General features: G+C 57.9%; 1 protein-coding gene across 5 annotated transcripts in view; it reads right to left on the bottom strand.

The window, feature by feature from the left end:
* Positions 1-494: 494 nt before the first annotated feature.
* MAF1 (MAF1 homolog, negative regulator of RNA polymerase III) overlaps positions 495-19,441 on the bottom strand; it is a 33,853-nt gene continuing 14,906 nt past the window's right edge. For all 5 annotated transcript variants that reach the window (XM_037891783.2, XM_037891784.2, XM_043538919.1 and 2 more), the window contains exons 2-8: positions 12,900-13,043; positions 8,215-8,343; positions 7,454-7,619; positions 5,072-5,193; positions 4,381-4,500; positions 3,378-3,497; positions 495-3,031 (exon numbers count right to left, since the gene is read on the bottom strand). In XM_037891783.2, coding sequence (XP_037747711.1) covers positions 3,010-3,031; positions 3,378-3,497; positions 4,381-4,500; positions 5,072-5,193; positions 7,454-7,619; positions 8,215-8,343; positions 12,900-12,982 — 762 coding nt within the window. In that variant the 5' untranslated portion in view covers positions 12,983-13,043 and the 3' untranslated portion in view covers positions 495-3,009. The remainder of the gene's footprint in view (positions 3,032-3,377; positions 3,498-4,380; positions 4,501-5,071; positions 5,194-7,453; positions 7,620-8,214; positions 8,344-12,899; positions 13,044-19,441) is intronic.

The following is a 19,441-nucleotide window of genomic DNA, read 5'->3' as shown; positions in this document are numbered from 1 at the left end:
GCTTCTACTGTGGCGCCCGGCCAGCTCCCGCTGGCAGCTTGTTTTACACGTAAACGGCAAGCTCTGGTCTGGTTGCACAACACCTCGCAGACGGGGCCCTGGGGCTCCCAGCTACAAGTAAAGGGTAGAAAGGGGAGAGCAGCCCAGGGCAGCGTCTGCAGAGGTACAAACACAGGAGGCAGGACACCGGCAAATGGGAGGACATGGTGCAATTGAACGTTCAGGTTGACTCTCCGAAGGCTCCTGAGCACGTGCTGGGGAAGGGGCTGCGCAGGGCTGGGGGGGGGTTAGTGAGTGCAGAAGGGACACTCGAGCAGGCCCCAAGGAGGAGCCAGCCCTGCCTGCGTAGCTGCCGTTTCCCCAGCTGGGAACCCGCCGAGCAGCAGGAACGCTGAACGGCCAGCACCTTTCCGGTACCGCCCCTGCCCCCCCAACTTGCAGAGGCTCCCTCTCCCAGCCCCATGGACGGGATGGATTCTCTAAAGGAAGGGGCATCAGTCACAGATAAATTTTATTGGTGTAACGATACATTGCTATGCAGTAAAGTCAAACCTCACAGGGACTTAAACATGAAACTGGCCCCAGCTCCCCACTCACCCATGCAGGAGACTAGAGGCACAAACTCTTGAAGCAGCGCAGGGGAACAGCAGCTGTGCCCTCCCCTTGGAGCAGGGGCTCCCTGCCAAGAGGCCGGCTATGCACCACTTAGACCAGTGAACATAGGGGCAAAGGCAGGAGCGGGAATGCCAGGTCTTCGGTAGCTGGGCTGGGATCTGGTCCCATGGTTCCTGGCCAGGCCCCATCTCAACCATGGATACGGGTCACATTTGCCCAGACTGAGTAATGCGGTGGAGCTTGCTGTGCTCACCAGCCCTCTGCCCGGGCACCACTGCAGAGACACCCATGCAGGCCATGCTGAGCATCTGGCAGAAGTCCAAGCTACCAGGGTGCCCTTCACCCCACTGGCCAGCCATGGCACAGCTCAGAGGCTCACGACCCCCTGCCAACGAGCCCCAAATGCTGCGAGCTCCAGCCAGAGCCTAGCTGGGCTGCAGCGCTTTAGCAGAGACGGTCAATGGACACGGGCCCCCTGCTCGAGGGTAGAAGAGTATAGCCATGGCTCCCAGCGCTAGGGAGAGCAGCCTCCTTAGGCCACAGGTGTGTAAAACAGGATGCTTTGAGCGTAAGGTTCCCCTCCCCCCATCCTCCACAGGCCAGCAAGGCCCCTGGGCACACCCTGCACGCTCAAGGAGGCAGATGGTTGCTGCCAAGACAGCTCCTGCCAGTACTGATGTACAGGCACCTGCTGGCCCTTAAAGCACTGAGCTGGGCAGATGTGACGAGCTCGCCTTGGATCAAATGCCCATGGGGGATGGGTGAAGGGACAATGCCCCACAGCGAAGGGGAGGCTCTGGGGGCAGCTGGCAACCCCACACGGTCCTCTAACTGTAGGGAAAGCTATGGCTCACCCCAGAGCCCCTGGGGCACCAACTCCGTTCCTGTGGCAGATTCCAGCGGTGGCAGATTCCAGCGGTGAAGGCGGCTGGGTGACGAGCAGGCTCAGGTGGACGAGGCTGGTGCATGGGCCAGCTACAGGTCCCTCCGCAGGCCTGAGGCTAGCAGTGTGCGGCTCCACAGGCAAGCTCCCGGAGCCCTCGCCCCGGCTGGCTGAGATGTAGAAGCCCTGACTGGGCTGGGCTGGCCCCTCTCCACCTTTCCCCTGCAGCAGAGAAGTTGGGCCCAGATCCTCTACCAGCACATCTCCACTAGGGGTTTGCACTACACCAGCTATCCCGGTGCAACCTGCCAGGGCGAGTGAGGCCAGAGGAGGAGCTGCAGGGAGCTAGGCCTGGTGCTGCTGCCCTCTGCGGACACCATGCTAGTGCCAGGTTCTGCCCCCCCATATGATCCAGTGCCCGTGCAGAGTGGGCAGCTCTGCACCCCAGTCCTGCTATGGCCCTGGCACAGTGTATACTCATCCTGGCATCGGGCCCAGCAGCCTGCACTAGGAGGGCCAGTGCTGTGGAACCGGCCATGGGGGACAGAGGGGAGGATGCAGTTAAACCAGAGCATGAGTCAGAGCCTACAGGGCTGAGCTGCCAACAAGAGGAAAACAGGCTCTGCAGCCCTCCTGGATGGAGCAGGCTCCCAGCAGCAGCCACCCCCTCCCGCCCCGCCCCACACGCACTCTTGCCCAGCTCTAGCACAGCTGATGCCAAAAGTCATCTGTGGTTTAAAAACAAAACAAAACAAACCAACCACCAATCAGCCCCTCCGGCCTCAGCTCGCTCTCCCAGCCAGTTCCTTTGCACAGGAGCAGTGCTCAGCATGGGGCCACAGGGCGGCTGCTACAACCTTGGAAAAGAGCAAACCGAGCCCGTGAGGTGAGCAGGAGCCAAGCAACCCCCCTCCTCCCCAAAAAAACAGGGAGCAGGCCAGTGACGTGGGGGGAGGGGTGGGTCACCAACAGTTCTGAAAGAGGAGATCCAGGATGTGAGGATGCTCTGCCCTGCTGCTGTTATGGTCGGACGGAGTTTGCTGGGTCGCCATCGGTAAAGAAAAGTGCCCGAGGAGCAGCCTGCCCTGCTTCAGAGCCAGCAGGAGCAGGACATCAGTGCAGCCAGCAAATCAATTCCTAAAGTGCACTGAACCATCTCAAAGGCCCTGCGCAAGCATCTGGCAAGCTGGAGCCCAGGCCGGCAGTGAGAGCGTGGCCTCTGCTGACCAATCACGCAGCACCTGTCTGGAGGGAACGGGCTCTCGGGCAGCACCTGCAGCTGGAGGATATCTGCAGCCCAGAAGCACCAGCTGCTTTCCACATGCAGTGCTGTGGGGCAGGAGCTGGGGCACGCTGGAGCCCCCAGCGCCGAAGAGCAGAGCAGTGCTGCAGGCTCTGTGCATGGGGTACTTCACATAGCGGCCAGGGCTGGCCCATCCTCAAGGCTGATGGACTGGAGACTGGAAGGCTGGCTCAGCAGGGCTGAGTACTTCTTCAGCTCATCTGGACACTCACATGCAGATAACCTGCACCCTGCAAACAAGCACAGCTGTCACAGCTCTGCCCAACATGCTTTGGGGGAAGCACAGCTGGCTGCAGCTCAGAGCCGGGCACCCCGCCCCGGGCGCACACCAGTTGGGGCTCCACAGAGACTGGCCATGCCCAGGCAGCCTCGAGTCCCTCTCAGAAGGGGTGCAACCTTCACAAGTTTCAATTCAACAGGGCCAGGCCCTGTGCTCCCAGTGCCCGCCAGGGCTAGAAGCTCTGTTTCCATCACGCAGACGGGCTGGAGAGTCACGGGTACAGTCATGCTTTGTGGGCAGGGGACAGCCAGGATCCCGCCCCACTCGGCATGTCCCTGCCAGCTGAGCTCACACACCTGTCCTCCTCAATATTGCTGCTTTCCTTGTCATAGGCATCCATGCTCCCCTCCTTGTCGTCTTCACCGAGATCCATGTCCAGCTCGTTCCCGGACTCCGAACGAGGATATGTGGACCCACTGGAGAGACAAAGGGCAGCAGTGAGCATCAGCCAGCTCCCCACAGCTAAGGCACAGCCCCATCAGCACCAGTCTAAGGCACTGGCCTCCCGTTATGAATCCTGCCTACGCTGAGCAAGGGCTCCCAATCCGGCCAACTCAACCCCCCAGCGGCCAGAGGGAGGAGGGGCTGCAGGGACCCTCCCTGTGGGAGGCCGAGCGCCCATGCCATTTGGAGAGGGAGGGTCAGGCTGCCAGGCCGCGGCTCCCATCCAGTTTGTACGTCAGTTTGGAAGCGAAGCTGCATGCTGCAGGCAGATCGAAGGGGCCTGGCTGCTCTGGGTTCCCTCTAAGTTTTCCCACGCATGTGTGGAATGAATTTTGTTATGTGCACCTATATGGAGGTAGTGTGTGACACATCACCTTCATATTGGTGCACATAACAAAATTCATGTGGCAGGGGTGGGGCAGAGGGTTCCAGCTGGGGGTGCGAACTCTGGGGTGGGACCAGGGATGAGGGTGCCCCAGGGCTATGGAGGGGAGAGAGGACTTCCCCCAGCTGTCTCTCTCCCCGTGGCAGCACCTGGGCAGCGGTGCCTCTCCCTGCCATGGCAGCTCTGGGGCTGGGGACGTGGGACAGGCGCCCCTCCCCTGGCTGCAGAAGGTTGGGGGCCAGGCTAGGTTGGGGCCAGAGGAGGGGCGCCCAGGTCCCAGCTGGGTAGGTTCCCTGAGCGCCTGCGCAGCACTTAACAGGCTGCTGCACGGCCACACAGTTGACAGGGAACTTAGGCGGAGTGCAGCTCTAGCTCAGGGCACTAATGGGGGTGCTGGGTCGAGGGGGCTCCCCCAGCAGGAGGCACAGCTTTCAGACAGGTCGCACTTCCCCGCGGTCCCGCAGCCTGACCTGATGGAGCGGCAGGTGAAGAAGACAATCCTCTTTAGCCTCTTATTGTAGAAGAAGTAGTTGAAGGACCAGAGGCTGCCCTCCTCGCCGAAGGGGTCCGAGTCCAGGTCTGGGTTGTAGCTGCAAAACCAATGGAGGGGTGAGAAACACCCTGCCTAGAGCTGCCTGTGCAAGAAGGGCTCCCAGCACCCAGACTCTCACTCAGTCCAGGCACGCTGCTCACTCTGGCCTGACACCAGCGTGACAGAGCAGAACCGACCCTTGGCACCTGGTGGTCAGAGCGCAGCACAAATGGTAATGCCCCAGCCGCCAAACCAGCACACCCCACAAGGCAGGCGGGTGCCAGGATCAACGATGTGCAGGGAGAAACGGAGGCAGGCTATTAGCCCACTGGGCCAGCAGCCCCAGGCAGAGCCAGGAGTGAGGCAGTCAGCTACCTTAGCAGCAAGCTCATGGTATGCCCAGGGTGGGAAGGGGAAGGCATGGGATTGTCCCTTTTATCTGCCTTGGCAAAGGGATCCCTATAGGCAGGCCAGGCCAGAATCAGTAGGACGTTCCCCAGATCCACTACTGGCCACACTGTTGGCCCAGCATTGAGGAAGAGCCCCTGCTCTGTATTCCCCAGCAGCGCATGGCCTGGCTGCTCCAGGGCGTGGGGCTGCCCTATGCCGAGCGGGCAGGCAGAACAGACCTGTAGATGTCACACTCCGAGAGACAGATTTCTTCATCCACAGCATCCCACAAGTGAGGCTTCAGGGCTCTGAAGTCCTCCCGGACCGCTGAGAACAAGCTACAATTCACAGCATTCACCACCTGGAGGAGACCAAGACACACGGGAATCAGGACCCTGCAGCTTTCCAGAGGGAAGCAGGCAGCCCCTCCCCAGGGGCCCTGTGCTGTGTCCATGATGCCTGGGACAGGGCCCAACTCCTCTGCTCTGGGGAGGCCAGACGGGAGTGTCCAGAGAGTCCGGAAGGGTGGGTTTGGAACACTGGCTGGCCCCGAGGGCAGGGCCGGACTAATGCAGGGGCTTTGGTGCTGCAGCCCAGGGCCTCGGCCTAAGGGGAGCCCTGCAAAAATAAATCCATAATTATATACAATTCAGTGGTCACCAACCTGTCGATCGCGATTGACTGGTCGAACCTGGAGCCTCTGCCAGTCGATCGTGATCTCTGGGCTGCTAAAAGTCCAGGGGCACAGCAGGGCTTAGGCAGGCTGCCTGCGTGCTGTAGCCCCATGCTGCTCCCAGAAGCGGCTGGCTGCTGGCACATCTCTGCGGCCCTTAGGGGGGCAGGCCGCTCTGTGTGCTGCTCCTGCCCCCAGCACTGTTCCTGCTGCTCCCATTTTCTGGGAACTGGCCAATGGGAACTGCGGGGGCAGCGCTTGCAGGCAGCGCACTACGCTGTCCCCCTCCTCCCAGGGGTGCGCAGAGACGTGCCAGGCACCGGCTGCTTCCAGGAGCAGCGTGGGGCCACGGCACACAAGCAGCCTGCCTGCCTGAGCCCTGCTGCGCCACTGGCCAGGAGCCGCCTGTGGTAAGCGCCTCCCAGTCGGAGCCTGCACCCCAGCCCCAGGTCAGAATCCCCTCCTGCACCAAACTCCCTCCCAGAGCCCGTATTCCTCACCCTCATCTGCACCCCAACACTCTGCCCCAGCTTGGAGCCCCCTCCTGCACCCAAACTCCCTCCCAGAAAAACTAATATAACAGCTGTTCTGTTAGGCTATTTTGAATTAACTTAACTGTATTCTACATGTTTTAAGACTGAAATGTAACCACAGAACACCTTTACGTTAATTAAAAGGCAAGTTTAGTATAGCGTTAATAGCCTTGATGCCATAATTGTGATCATTTTGTTTTAAATTAGGAAAGAGACTTGTATACAGGGGCCCCACAAAATCTAATAGCCCCGGGCCCACAGGAGAGTTAATCCAGCCCTGCCCAAAGGCTCACTCCTCTGAGCGGGAAGGAGCCATTGTTTCCCATGGCACACACCGGAAGTGATAAGCTAACAGCTTTGGCAAAGCCATCGCTCGTCGCACAGCCCTTCCGTGAAGGGGAAGCTGCTGCAAGGGTACTCTTGGGATGGGAGGAAAAACAGGAGTCTAACCTAGAACACAGGTGTGTGTGTGGAACAGATGCAGACCAATGGGCACCCAGCGTTAGATTCAGGAAAACATGGGGAGAAGCAGGAGAAATACAGAAATGCATTGTGGGGCAATAGAAGCAGAGGTGGGGGTGGTTGGACCTGCCACAGGATCCCACAGACGCCAGTTCAAAAGACTCTACAGCTGCACGTGGCTCCCCTGAAGCTGTCTGGGAAGGGGGCATTGCCGCAGGCCGAGGAAGGAGGCCTCCCGCCAGCAGGCACAGCTCTGGGCACCCTCTGCTCAGTCAGGATGGAGCTCTGCCCACTCCTCAGCATGGTGCCTGGGAGGCTGGGCAGGGTAACCCAGTCTGGGTGGCTCTCAAAAGGCTGAAAAATGCTCAAACCCAGCCCCTGCCTCTACCCAACGAAAAGCAATACCATACCCCCACCCCACAACCAACCCCAACACCACCACCATGAAACAACCCAGCCCAGCTGGCACAGCCAGGGGAAGTCAAAACCCCACCCACAGGCACAGCGTCCCCCAAAGGAGAAGGGCCAGAGTGGCCCTGGAGCCTGGCAGGGGTTGTTCTAAGGCTGTTGATTTTATGTGGGAAGTGCTCAGATTCTGCAGTGATGGGCAGCAGGACAGATCCTGACAGCCTGCGCGGGACGGGGGCGGGGACTTCGCTCCAGTGGCTGAGAGGGCAGAAGGGGAGGGTGTCTCACTGGAGGGTGGGTCTGGAGGTGGCAGAGCATCTCCTGGGGAAGGGTCTGGCTGCAGCCCCTCTCGGAGCAGGTGGGCCTCAGAGATCTAAACCCCACTGGCTGGGTCCCTGGGGTTCCCCACCACACCGAGCTGGAGGGAGCCCTGTCTCGGCTGCTCTCAGAAGGTCCCTGCCAAACTCCATGGCAAGGAGCACTCTGACCCCAGCCACCATCAGTAGCTGGCTCCTGTGCAGTGTTGAAGGGAGCCCATCCCGTACCCAGTTGAGGCTTGGCTCCCTGCTGAACTCGTGGCTCTTGGCAGCACTGAAGTCGTAGTCGGGCCGGAAGGACTCGTTGAGGGTAGCGATCAGGTAGAAGAGAGTCTTGCGGCTGCACTTGTCACTCAGAGGCCCCTCCTCGTCTCCACTCTGACTCTTACTGAGCCTGCACACACAAGACAGCTAGGCGGGCAGCTGCTACCAGCTGCCCAGAAGCAACACACTGGAGGGAGGCCCCCCGGCAGCCCCACCCCACACCCCAGGACAGGAATCCTGTGGAAACCAGCTTCAGCCCCAGGGATATTGCCAGAACCCAGCAAACAGGGCTCAGACACACCCTAGGATGGGCAAGTGGGCAGGGACACTTCCCAGTGGGGATGTGCTAGACGGCCTTAACCAAATGCACACACAGGCACAGGAGGGAATGCACACGCACACCCACCTTAATCCAGGGGCAGCTAGGCATGACAGAGCACCTCACCTGCACAGAGGGTTGGCCTGGGAGATCATCAGTCCCAGCATGCACTGCTGCAGCTCAGCCCCAGAGGCTCAGGAACAGAGAGCACTAACCCCAGGCTGCCTGCCCAGACTGGGGCGAGGCCAGCTGCAATGCATGGGGCATCCTGAGGCCAACCCCCCATTCCCCCTCCCTCAGTGGGCTCTGGCTCCAGCCCATGGCTACCTCTCGTGCGGGGCCCCACTGAAGCATGCAGAAGTCCCACGCCGCCCAGTCCCCGGCCCAGAGTGGAGGGCTGACGTACCTGCTGGGGCTGATTCCCGTGGTCTGAGGGGGTGACAGGGCTTCAAGGACATGTGGCTGGCCCTCCTGGCAGAACTGCTTAAACATGTGCTTGTCATCGCCCGCCATCTTACATGAGTAACTCTCAATCCTGCAGAGAGACAACACCATGTGTGAGGCCCGCGGGGGAACAGCACAGCAGGCCCCTGGCCCACGCCTGCTCCTCAGAGCGAGCATGACAAGCGACAAGTGCAGGAGCAACACTGGGTGCCCAGCCCCAGCGCAGACAGAGATCACCCTTCACAACACTGGCACTGAGTGCTGAGAAGGGACAGGCCAACAGGAGCGGAGACATGTCCAGCACAGACACAGGGATTTTGGGAATCCCCAAGGCAGCCTAATGTTCTCCGCCAGGCTGTCCCGGCTCTGCCCAGAGCTACAGGGACTGCTGTTTCAGAGAAATTTAAATGTGACCACCACAACACCCTGCAGAACTGGCTGCCGGGGCTGGACGGTGCATGGGGGAGGGAGGAGAGGTGGGCCGAACAGGATCCAGCAAACTTTCTCCACGAACTCTGACCACGAACATGCCCACGAGCTGTTCTAAGGAGCTCCTATGTGCCCTCCCTCCCCTTCCACCGCTCCTGGCCTGCCTCACCAAGGGTACAGAAGAAGGGGCAGGAAACCCAGCTAATCACTGCAGCATCCTGATCAAAGTAGGGTTCTGCCCGTAGCAGGGAGTTCACCTGCTGCCAGTAACGTTGTCAGAAAAGGGCTCCCCAGCCAGTGCTGGAAATGATTTGATGGCCATGCTGCCCCCAGGACTGAGGCCCCCCTTGCACACACCTCCCCCCAACAGGCTCAGTCCCCCTGCGCTGGCAACTAGCCAGCGTTACCTCTGGTTCAGACTGACCAGCCATTGCCACTGACCCGTCAGTTCCTGGTGCAACAGAGCAGACGTGCCAGGCAGGGCCCCTGGGAGAGTTTGTGGGTCCCATTCCCCAGGTTCAGCTCAAGGGTGAATGAGTGGCCAGGAGGCATCCCATAGCTCCCTGTGATCATCTTAGCGACATTGCTCTGGGCTGTGAAGCTTTTGTGCCCGGCGTGCCATAGTTAGGTCGGCCTAACTCCTGGTCAGGACCTGGAAGAACTCTTCCATCACCTAGCTACCACCTGTCAGAGGTGGATTAACTCCCCTCACGTGTTCATGCCAGGGCATGGCGGGCACAGTTGCAGTGCTCTGTGCCGTTGTAGCAGCTGTCACGTAGACATGGCCTTGGAGACATGCCGCTGCCAGGGCCGCCAACACCGAGATCAGTCACACATCACATGTCGCTGGCCCTGACACGCCACTCCTTCCTGTTTGCCTTTCTATCCTGTGTGACAACAGGCTAGTAAGTTTCACTTCTGATTCTTGTCACTTCCAGGCTGTGGTGTCTGGGCTCAAGCCGGGTGGGGGAAGGGTTGTTAGGCAGACACGTCCACTGTCATCTGTTCATGGACACATTTCTATAGGCCCACCTAGAAACCCTGGGCAGACCCCACCTTCTGGCTCCCCTGTGAATGAGCTGTGGACACTGACAGCATCACGAGAGCAGGGTGACAAGGCCCCGGTAACGGCAGCCTCAAGTCAGAAGTTACACCCAGGCTCTGTCAGGGCTCCCAGACGCTACCCAGCAGTTGAGCGCGTGAGCAGGAAGTGTGCTCCTGGGGCTTGCAGGAAGGATGCGAGACGGTTTGCAAACCCCGACTCTTAGACTGTGCCCTCAGTTCACAAACTAAATCCACACAGACTAAGCCTTTCAGGAAGGGCAGGAGACCCAGCCCAGAGCAGGGCTTTCTCCCCGCCAACTCTGCAGCATGTGTTCCACCAGCCGCCCCGACAGAGGCAGAGAAGACAGACATGGTCCTGTCCAGCTCCCATGGCCCCCACAATTGGCTGGGACAGAGGTATGCAATCACGCTTCCTAAAGGACAGCAGCAGCCTACGCTGCAGGAGGCATGAGTGCTGCTGGCCCCATGGTCACACTGAAAAAGAAGTGGGGATTGGGGCACGTTCTGGGGAATGTCTGCAGCACCCTCTTGACCACTCTGCCCTTCTCTAGCTGCTGTCAGCCAAGAACGCCAGCTCTTTGTGAAGTGCTTGAAAAGCCCAATGCTAAAGCTGGGCAGAGAGCGTGTGGAGCACCCCCCACCCCACGCCTGGGCCAGCTGGGAAAAGATTCACTTCGGCTTTGTCTTGATTAGCCAGCGAAAGCAGTAACTGACCGGGTCAAGCTATCCGGGTTTCAATGCCATTTAAAGCGCCCTAAACACGGGTTAGGGTTCCGCATGGTGCAGCAAGATGGAGTTTCATTTCATTGGTGCGTGCTCCAATACAGACACAGCCCGAGCCTGGGCTGGGGCCTCACATGTGAGCAGCCCAGTCAGTCAGAAACAGACTGAGCAAACCTACCCTGCTGGGCAATGCCAGCCAGCCCCACAGTCAATCAGAGCTAAGCTCCCAAACTTCACATTCCTGGCCAACTATGGGTTTCAAATAAAGCCCAAAACCTGGAACGCTGATTCAGGAAACTGCAAATGGTCTCCTGAAGTTTGCTCAGCTCACCCCCTGGCTGGAGTCCTCCTCGGTCCAGAGAGAAAGGGAATCACCAAGCCCACAGAGCGAACCAAGGTCAGGACTGGTGATGGAACCCAGGAGTCCTGATTCCTAGCTCTTTGCTTGAACCAGTGAGCAATTGATGGGGAAGCATCACTAGCCTGCCATACAAAGGGGCATGTCACTATCAGACTCCTGCTAGCTGTGGGCAAGGGGCAGTCTCCTGCTCCCAAGCTAACCTCCTTGGGCACGCAGCACTGACCAGGGAAAAGCCCATATGGAGCTCTGGTCTGGCTGCTCCATCCCAGCAGTCTACAACGGAGATGCCTACTAGCCTAGATGCCCTAGGCTGCTGTATGGACGAGCCCCTGCCCAAAGAACTGCCAACACCTCCTCCTGTTCCACATCATCACTGTCCCAGCACAGGCCTTGCATAGCTCATGCTCCACAGCTGACGGGGGTGTGATGGGCACAGGCTGGTCCAGCCAGTCTCTCAGCCTGGTCACACTTGTGCAGCTGCCCAAGAACGGAAGCCATTGGCCGATTGGTTCCATTCTTGCAGCTCAAAACATCCTGCCTTGAGAGCAGATGTGTCTTCACAGCACAGACGCCAGGCTGAGGGTAAGTGCGTTGCTTCACCCACTGGAGAGATTCAAAGGGAGGAAGCGTGCAGGGCCAGTGAGAGCACGAGAACCAGAGCTTGGGAGCCCATAGGAGCTGACCTATTCCCACTCCTACACTGCATACCCACAGCTTGCACTTGGGTGGAAGTTTCTGCAGCACAAGTGTCTAGGACCATCGGTGCCGACTCCATGGGTGCTCTGGGGATCAATCACCCACTGAAAAAAATAGGGGGTGCTCCGCACCCACAGCAGGGCTGAATTAATCTTTTGTGGACCCCAGCCCCTGGGCTGCGATCCTGCTCCCCACTTTGCCCATGCTCTGCCCTGAGGCCCCACCCCTGCTTGGCCTCTTCCCCCTGAGGGCCTGCCCACCACTTGCACAGTGGGGAGGGGGCAGAGAGCAGTGAGCACCCACTGGCAAAAAACAAAGAAGTCACAGCCTGTACCTAGGACCCAAGTCACTGTTCATAAGCTTGGAGAAGAGATGGACTGGCACCTCTGCCCTGCCTTCCCCACTCCCACAGCTAGATGGGGCTCAGAAAGGAGACACCCAGGGGCTACAGGTGCTCAGGCTTGCCTCTGCTGATCCAATGGCCAGTGAGTCCTCAGCTGAGTGGCCTTGGAGCACCTTCCAGCCGCTCTCCCAGGCTAAGTGGAGAGAGGCCCAGCCAAGAGTCTCACATCACTGCTTTTTATGACTCCTGTAAACATGCCTGGAGAGCAAGTGCTGGATGAGCCCTGCCTCCTCCTTCCCAGTCCTCCTCTGACAGGAGCAGGACCTCCCAGGCAAACAGCAACACTTAGGCAGGCAGAGGCGCTAAGGACAGGGGAGCACAGCGGTAGCCTTTTGTTCCCACATCTGGGATCCCCCTAGCCGGAGACGGAAGGCTCAGCCCAGAGACCTGTGCCCTGCACTGCAGCATGCATGCAAGGTGGGGTTAGTGGTACCTGTGCACACAGACTGACTCACTCCTCTTCCCACTCGCTCCACCTGCCAAGACATTTAGAGCAGAAACAATCCTGGTAGATGGGACTGTCCATGGGAGCTGAGGGGACGCTCCCTAGGGTGACTGCGGAGAGCCTGGAAGCAGACAGCTGAGCTGTGTGTGCCCTGAGACTGCAAAGCCCGTGGCAGGTTGGAACTTCACAGACAGCTGGGCAGAGGCAAAGAGCAAAGGCCTGTAAAGTCTACATAGTCCATTCCGCCCCCCCCACACATGCGAGCGGCAATTACCTGGACAGCACCCATTCGATGCTCTCCCACTCACCCATGTCAGTATGGTGCCTAGTGCCTTGGCCACTCTAGCTTCAAGTGTTTCACCTGGTGGGGGGGGGGGGTGCTCCTCAGCTGAATAGATCTCACTGCCAGAGCTATCAAGCTTGTCTGGCTCCCCTTGGGGGGACTTTCTGCACCACAGGAAGGGCACGGGAAGAGATGGCTCCAGTCCCTGGGGAAGCATAGAAGGAAGCTTTGACAACACTCACCTGCCAATGATGTGAGCATCTCCCGTCTCCACTGTCAGCTGAGAGTTTATTGCTTCAAAACTCGAGTTCTCTAACAGCTTCATTGTCCCACCTTCGGCTGCAGAGCGACTCTCAGTGCAACACCTGCTGCAAAGCTGGTACTACCTAGCACAGAGAAACAGGTTCCATCAGCTGCCCATCCCAAGAGCAGCACAGCAAGACTGCAGACAAGGTGAGAATGGCCCTGATTCCTGGTGAGCCCAGTCCCTGCAGCATGGAATGGGTTTGGCTAGTCTGGCAGGGAGGTGATAAGCCAACACAGAGACAGGGAGGGGCAGGAGAGGTCAGGAGGCAGACACCCTGCTAAGTGGGAAGAACAAGAACAGATCTCACATTCCTAGGAAGGAGCCAGGCAGCTTCCCAAGCTAACCCTATCGCACACTGTGGTATCCCACTCTCAGGTGACTAATGTACCATTCCCTGCGAAGGGCAAGCTGGCCTGCAGCTCTCCACATCCACCCTCACACCAGTGTGCCAACCGCATTCCCACCCCCTAGCAATGGGCTCCTCGCCAGCACCTAGAGCTTACAATCCATGAGGGGAGTCGGAGGGCACGGCTGCTATACATTCCCCCTTCAGACCCAAAGGCCAATTCTCCCACCCCTAACCCACAGGGAATAATTTCCCCCAGTTCAGCGAAAGTCTGTGCTCTGTGAAGCTACCTCTGACCTGTTCCACCGAACACTCCAAGAACATAAGAACATCTATACTGGGTCAGACCAAAGGACCATCTAGCCCAGTATCCTGTCTTCTGACAGTGGCCAACAGAACAGGTAATTTCATGACAAGTTCTCCCTGTTTTAAAGCACCACGCTTCCATATAAAGGAGTTTCCTCCTCTCTGACGTGAAAGGTCTTTTTATTATTCTCTACAGAGGCAGCATTGCAGCTAAACAAATTCACCTCCATACCCAACAGACCAACCCAAGTGACCACTGGGCACAAACCGAGGACAGTGTTTTCATCATGGCTGAACCACTAGCTAACATTCCTGCCCAGGCCAGGTGCACACCTGGTCCCAAGTACGCACCCATCCCATATACAAAGCAGGGAAGCAGGATTTAGCACAAGAACAGCTTCCTGTGCCTAGACACTACCTGCACTAGGACCCTAAGGGAGTCTCACAACCAGCCCTGCAAATTCAAAGGCACAATGAACCCCCCCATGCTCACCCCCACCCCAGCATCACCACAAAAGACTGAAGAAACAGATTTGAAGGAATCACTTTGCCAATCACGTAACCACCCCAGCAGCCCCCATTCACCATCTGCATCAGCAGCCTCCCTGGTGCCCCCAGTGGCCGTTCACGCGCAAGAACATCCCCTTGTTCACAGTCCCAAAAAGGGCCCCTGTTTGCATCCACACTCTGCCTCAAAGATTAGTCCCCCTGACCCCTGCACCGACCCCTGATTCCCATACACCAGTGGTTTTCAAACTGCGGGTTGCGACTCAATACTGGGTAGCGAAATGTAAGGCACTGGGTCGCATTGGCTCTGGTCAGCCCCACCAATCGGGCCGTTAAAAGTCCCATCAGTGGTGCTGCCTGGGTAAGGCAGGCTAGCCCCTACCCGTTCTGACACCGCGCTGTGCCCTGGAAGTGGCAAGCAGCAAGTCCGGCTCCTAGGCATGGGGGCCACAGGGCTCCGTGCGCTGTTCCCACCCTGATCACCAGCTCCGCTGGGGGAGGGGGGAAGATGTCGGTGCCTGTGGGCAAGAGCTGCGCAGAGCTGCTTGTGCGCCTCCACCTAGAAGCCGGACCTGCTGCCGGCCGCTTCCGGGGCACAGCACAGTCCGCGGTGCCAGGAAGCCTGCCTTAGCACCCCCACTATGCCACTGATCAGGAGTCGCCTGAGGTTAGCCCATGCCCCAACCCACTACCCCAGCTCTGAGCCCCTCCCAAACCCAGAGCCCCCTCCTGCACCCCAAATTTCTCATCCCTGGCCCCACCCCAGAGCCTGCACCCCCAGCCCAGAGCCCTGACCCCCTCCCACACCCTGAACCCCTCATTCCCAGCCCTACCCCACAGTCCTCACCCCCACACCTCAACCCTGAGCTCCTCCCACACCCCAAACCCCTCATCCCCAGCTCTGTTGGGTCACAGACATCACCACTTTTCTTCAACTGGATCACCAGAAAAAAAGTTTGAAAACCACTGCCATACACCCAGCTCCCCAGCTTCCATCTGTATGCACTCAGCAGCACCTCCATCTGTCCCCTGTCTCCAGCTTCTCCACACCCCCTTCAGCACCTTGGTGCCTGTCATAAATATAAAGGGAAGGGTAACCACCTTTAAATCCCTCCTGGCCAGAGGCAAAACCCTTTTACCTGTAAAGGGTTAAGAAGCTAAGATAACCTCGCTGGCACCTGATCAAAATGACCAATGAGGAGACAAGATACTTTCAAAGCTGGGAGTCGGGGGGAACAAAGGGTCTGCCTGTCTGTGTGATGCTTTTGCTGGGAACAGATCAGGAATGCAGCTCAGAACTCCTGTAAAAAGTTAGTAAGTAATCCAGCTAGAAATGTGTTAGATTTCTTTTGTTTAATGGCTGGTAAAATAGCCGTGCTGGAGGGAATGTATATTCCTGTTTTTGTGTCTTTTTGTAACTTAAGGTTTTGCCTAGAGGGATTCTCTGTGTTTTGAATCTGATTACTCTGTAAGGTATTTACCATCCTGATTTTACAGAGGTGATTCTTTTACCTTTTCTTTAATTAAAATTCTTCTTTTAAGAACCTGATTCATTTTTCATTGTTCTTAAGATCCAAGGGTTTGGGTCTGTGTTCACCTGTACCAATTGGTGAGGATTTTTATCAAGCCTTCCCCATGAAAGGGGGTGTAGGGCTTGGGGGGATATTTGGGGGAAGACGTCTCCAAGTGGGCTCTTTCCCTGTTCTGTGTTCAACACGCTTGGTGGTGGCAGCATAGGGTTCAAGGACAAGGCAAAGTTTCTACCTTGGGGAAGTTTTTAACCTAAGCTGGTAAGAATAAGCTTAGGGGGTCTTTCATGCAGGTCCCCACATCTGTACCCTAGAGTTCAGAGTGGGGAAGGAACCTTGACAGTGCCCATGAACCACACTGCTGTCCATGCACCCAGGCCCCTTTCAGCCCTCCCATGCAGCGCCCAGATTCTCAGAGACCCATATGTCATGCCCCTATTTTCTCCACCCCGACACTGGTGCACCCTGCCCCCATTCCACAACATGCACCCTGCCTCCCCATGCGCCTCCCCCTGCTGTCCATGCATCCTGCCCCTCACTGCCCCCCATGCACCCCCCTCCCCCATGCATTGCAGAACAAGGAGTAATGGTCTCAAGTTGCAGTGGGGGAGGTTTAGGTTGGATATTAGGAAAAACTTTTTCACTAGGAGGGTGGTGAAGCACTGGAACGGGTTCCCTAGGGAGGTGGTGGAATCTCCTTCCTTAGGAGTTTTTAAGGTCAGGCTTGACAAAGCCCTGGTTGGGATGATTTAGTTGGGGTTGGACCAGATGACCTCCTGAGGTCCCTTCCAATGCTGATATTCTATGATTTCCCCATCCCCCATCCATGCACCCTGCCCCCGCTCCCAATACCCAACGCACCTCCCCATCCCCCTACTGGTGCCATGTCTGGCCCTTGCCTGCTGCGGGCAGCGCGCGGCGCAGTGGGAAGGGCAGTGGCCGGTCCTCACCCCCTGGGGGTGTCTCTGATGGAGGCCCCCAGCCTCGCTGCCCCCAGTGCAGCCCCTATCCCCGTCCTGGCTCTGTCCCCAGTTTGGCTCCAGCTGTAACCAGTCAAAATGCTCCTGGAGGTGACAGGGCAGCCCCAGCAAAGGGTCTTGGCTCCAGAATTACTCCCTATGGGGCCTTTAAGGACACATTCCTAAGGATATTTGGTTGAGATGGTAGCTGAAGAGGGCTCTGGGTCTCACTCTACAGTGCTGCCAGACAGAGACCTATTTCCATCTAGGGCAGTTTCACCCTGGACAGACTACGTCTGAAGTATATAGACTTTGTCAGTCTCAGCGAGGGGATCCCTAAAATCTTTGCTGGCTACAAAGGAGAAGTCCCTGCTCAAGAGCTCCGTGCCCCACCCTCTCTCCAGCTGGGACCTGTTGCGCCATCCTGGCCTGTAACAGGAGAGGTTGTAAACAAGCAGCAGCAGGGACATGCCAGGGCTCTCGGGAAGCAGTGCTCCTTCACGGGACTAATCTGGGAGGCCCGGCCATGCCACTGCCCCAGACACAGGGAGCCCATTTGGTTTCAGATAGGAGCGGGGGAGATAAGCCCTTGCGGAAGGGTCCCTGGGAGCACCGAGGGGACTCAGGGCCAGCTGCTAACAGACAGTAGCTAGGGGGCCAAGTCCATCCCAGGCTCCAGGGACAGAAGTGAGCAATAGAGGAGAAGCACCAGGCTAGGGAACCCGTCTGCCCAGCAAGGTCAAAGGGAGGTCAGCTGCTCCCAGACTGAGGCTGCTGGATATTCTTTCCCTGACATAACCCAGAGGAGATTAGCAGAGGCACATGCTACGTGCACTGACATGCTGAGCAGCCATCTGAGGGACAGCCTCAGCATTAGCCACACAACCCTGAGCCCGCTCCCCCAGACATCCCCAGTGGAGCCTGTCCCGGCGTCCCTGGGCGATGCTCTGGAACTGCTCCCCATGAAGCCAGGCAGGACTCTGGGGAAGTCTCCTTTCTGGGAGCAGCCTGTCTCCAGGGCACACAGCTCACCCGGCTCCACCTTCCTGGGTCTGACCTCGGAGCATTCAGCATCCTCTGCCCCTCCGTGCGCTTCCCACAGCGAGTCCGCCCAGGCGGGCTCCTGGGGAAGCCAGAGGGTCCTGCCCCCCAACTCCGCAGTCAGACGGGACTCTCAGCCAGCCAGTAAAACAGAAGGTTTATTAGACGACAGGAACATGGTCTAACACAGAGCTTGTAGGTGCAGAGAACAGGACCCCTCAGCTGGGTCCATTTTGGGGGGCAGTGAGCCAGACAACCACGTCTGCCCTTCACTCCATGTCCCAGCCAGCCCCAAACTGAAACTCCCGCCAGCCCCTCCTCCTCTGGGCTTTGTTCCTTTCCCGGGCCAGGAGGTCACCTGATTCCTCTGTTCTCCAACCCTTTAGCTCTCACCTTGCAGGGGGGAAGGGCCAGGCCATCACTTGCCAGGAAACAGGGTGTCGGCCATTCTCTGTGTCCAGAGCCCTGCACACACCTCCCCTCTAGGGCTCTGCAATGATCATACACCCCTATCTCACCACCTAGATACTTAAGAACTGCATAGGGGAAACTGAGGCACCCCCACAATATTCAGAGGAAACATTAAGAACAGTCCTACTTCGTCACATCGTCTCAGCCCCAGGGACCCTGCAAGGAACAGCCAGCCTCCAGCCCCAGCATTACAGGGGGCCACAGAGCACCAGGATTAGGGAAGGGCAACAAATGGCCTCAGTGCAGACACTCCAGGATGCAGCAAACACTCGACACCTCCCTGCCCCACACCAACACTGGCTGCCCCAGCAGGTAACACAGCCTCCCAAGGTGGGATTGGGAACTCTCGCAGACTCCCCTTACTGTGACAGCCGATATCTACAAAGGGGCCAAGCCAGGATGGAAAACAAAGTCCTCAGGAACTCCAGTTCTTCCTTCTGACCCCTTGGATTCCCCCAGCCCAGTCTCTCCAGACCCACGTGGGTGCAGACACCCCGTCAGTCCCCGACAGGGGGAATCCTGCATTTCCCAGCAGTGCCTGGATCAGTCCTACCTAAACTCTTCCTAATGGTGCCCGTGGAGCTTAGGCCAGGAGAAGAAAGGAACGAGCCCCTGTGGAGGGGAGGGCAGACTTCCAGGTGGAGAGGAAGCTGCTAACTCAGTAGGAAGCACCAGAGCTCTAATGACCACAAACATTCACACTGGTCTGGGACTAGTTTGGTCCCTGGCTCAACAGGGGCTGAAGCAGGAAAGGGAGCTCCCACAATCCCTCAGCAGCACCATCAGGGGGAGGGTCAAAAACAAACCAAGCCATGTGCTACATCCTGGTTCAGATCGCAGGAGCACCACCTCAACTGTCAACTCCAGGATTGGGGAGAGTCACACAGCACCTACAAACCTGGTCTCGGACAGACTGTGAGAATGGCTACTGCAGGACAGGAAGGCAGCATCAATCTGAACAAAAGCAAACTTCCCCTTACTGTGACAGGTGCTACCACAGGAAACAACCATCAGGGGAAAAAACCTAACAAATAGTGAGAATGTTGCAGACGAGACGCTGCGGCCTCAAGCACAGAGAAGATACTTGGGTAACATTGCTACATTAGTGCACACAGACCCCGACCACTGTCAGAAGACAGGATATTGGGTTAGATGAACCACTGGTCTCACTCAGTATGGCCGTTCTCATGTTAGCCTTTTTGGCCACAGTGTCACACTGGGAACTCATGTTCAGCTGATTGTCCACCATGACCCCCAAATCTTTTCCAGAGTCCCTGCTTCCCAGGATAGAATTCCCCATCTTGTACACATGGCCTAC

The sequence above is a fragment of the Chelonia mydas genome, chromosome 2 (assembly GCF_015237465.2).
Source record: "Chelonia mydas isolate rCheMyd1 chromosome 2, rCheMyd1.pri.v2, whole genome shotgun sequence".
Classification (NCBI taxonomy): domain Eukaryota; kingdom Metazoa; phylum Chordata; order Testudines; family Cheloniidae; genus Chelonia; species Chelonia mydas.
Note: the sequence above shows the minus strand (reverse complement) of the source record. Positions and strands in the feature narration are given on the sequence as shown.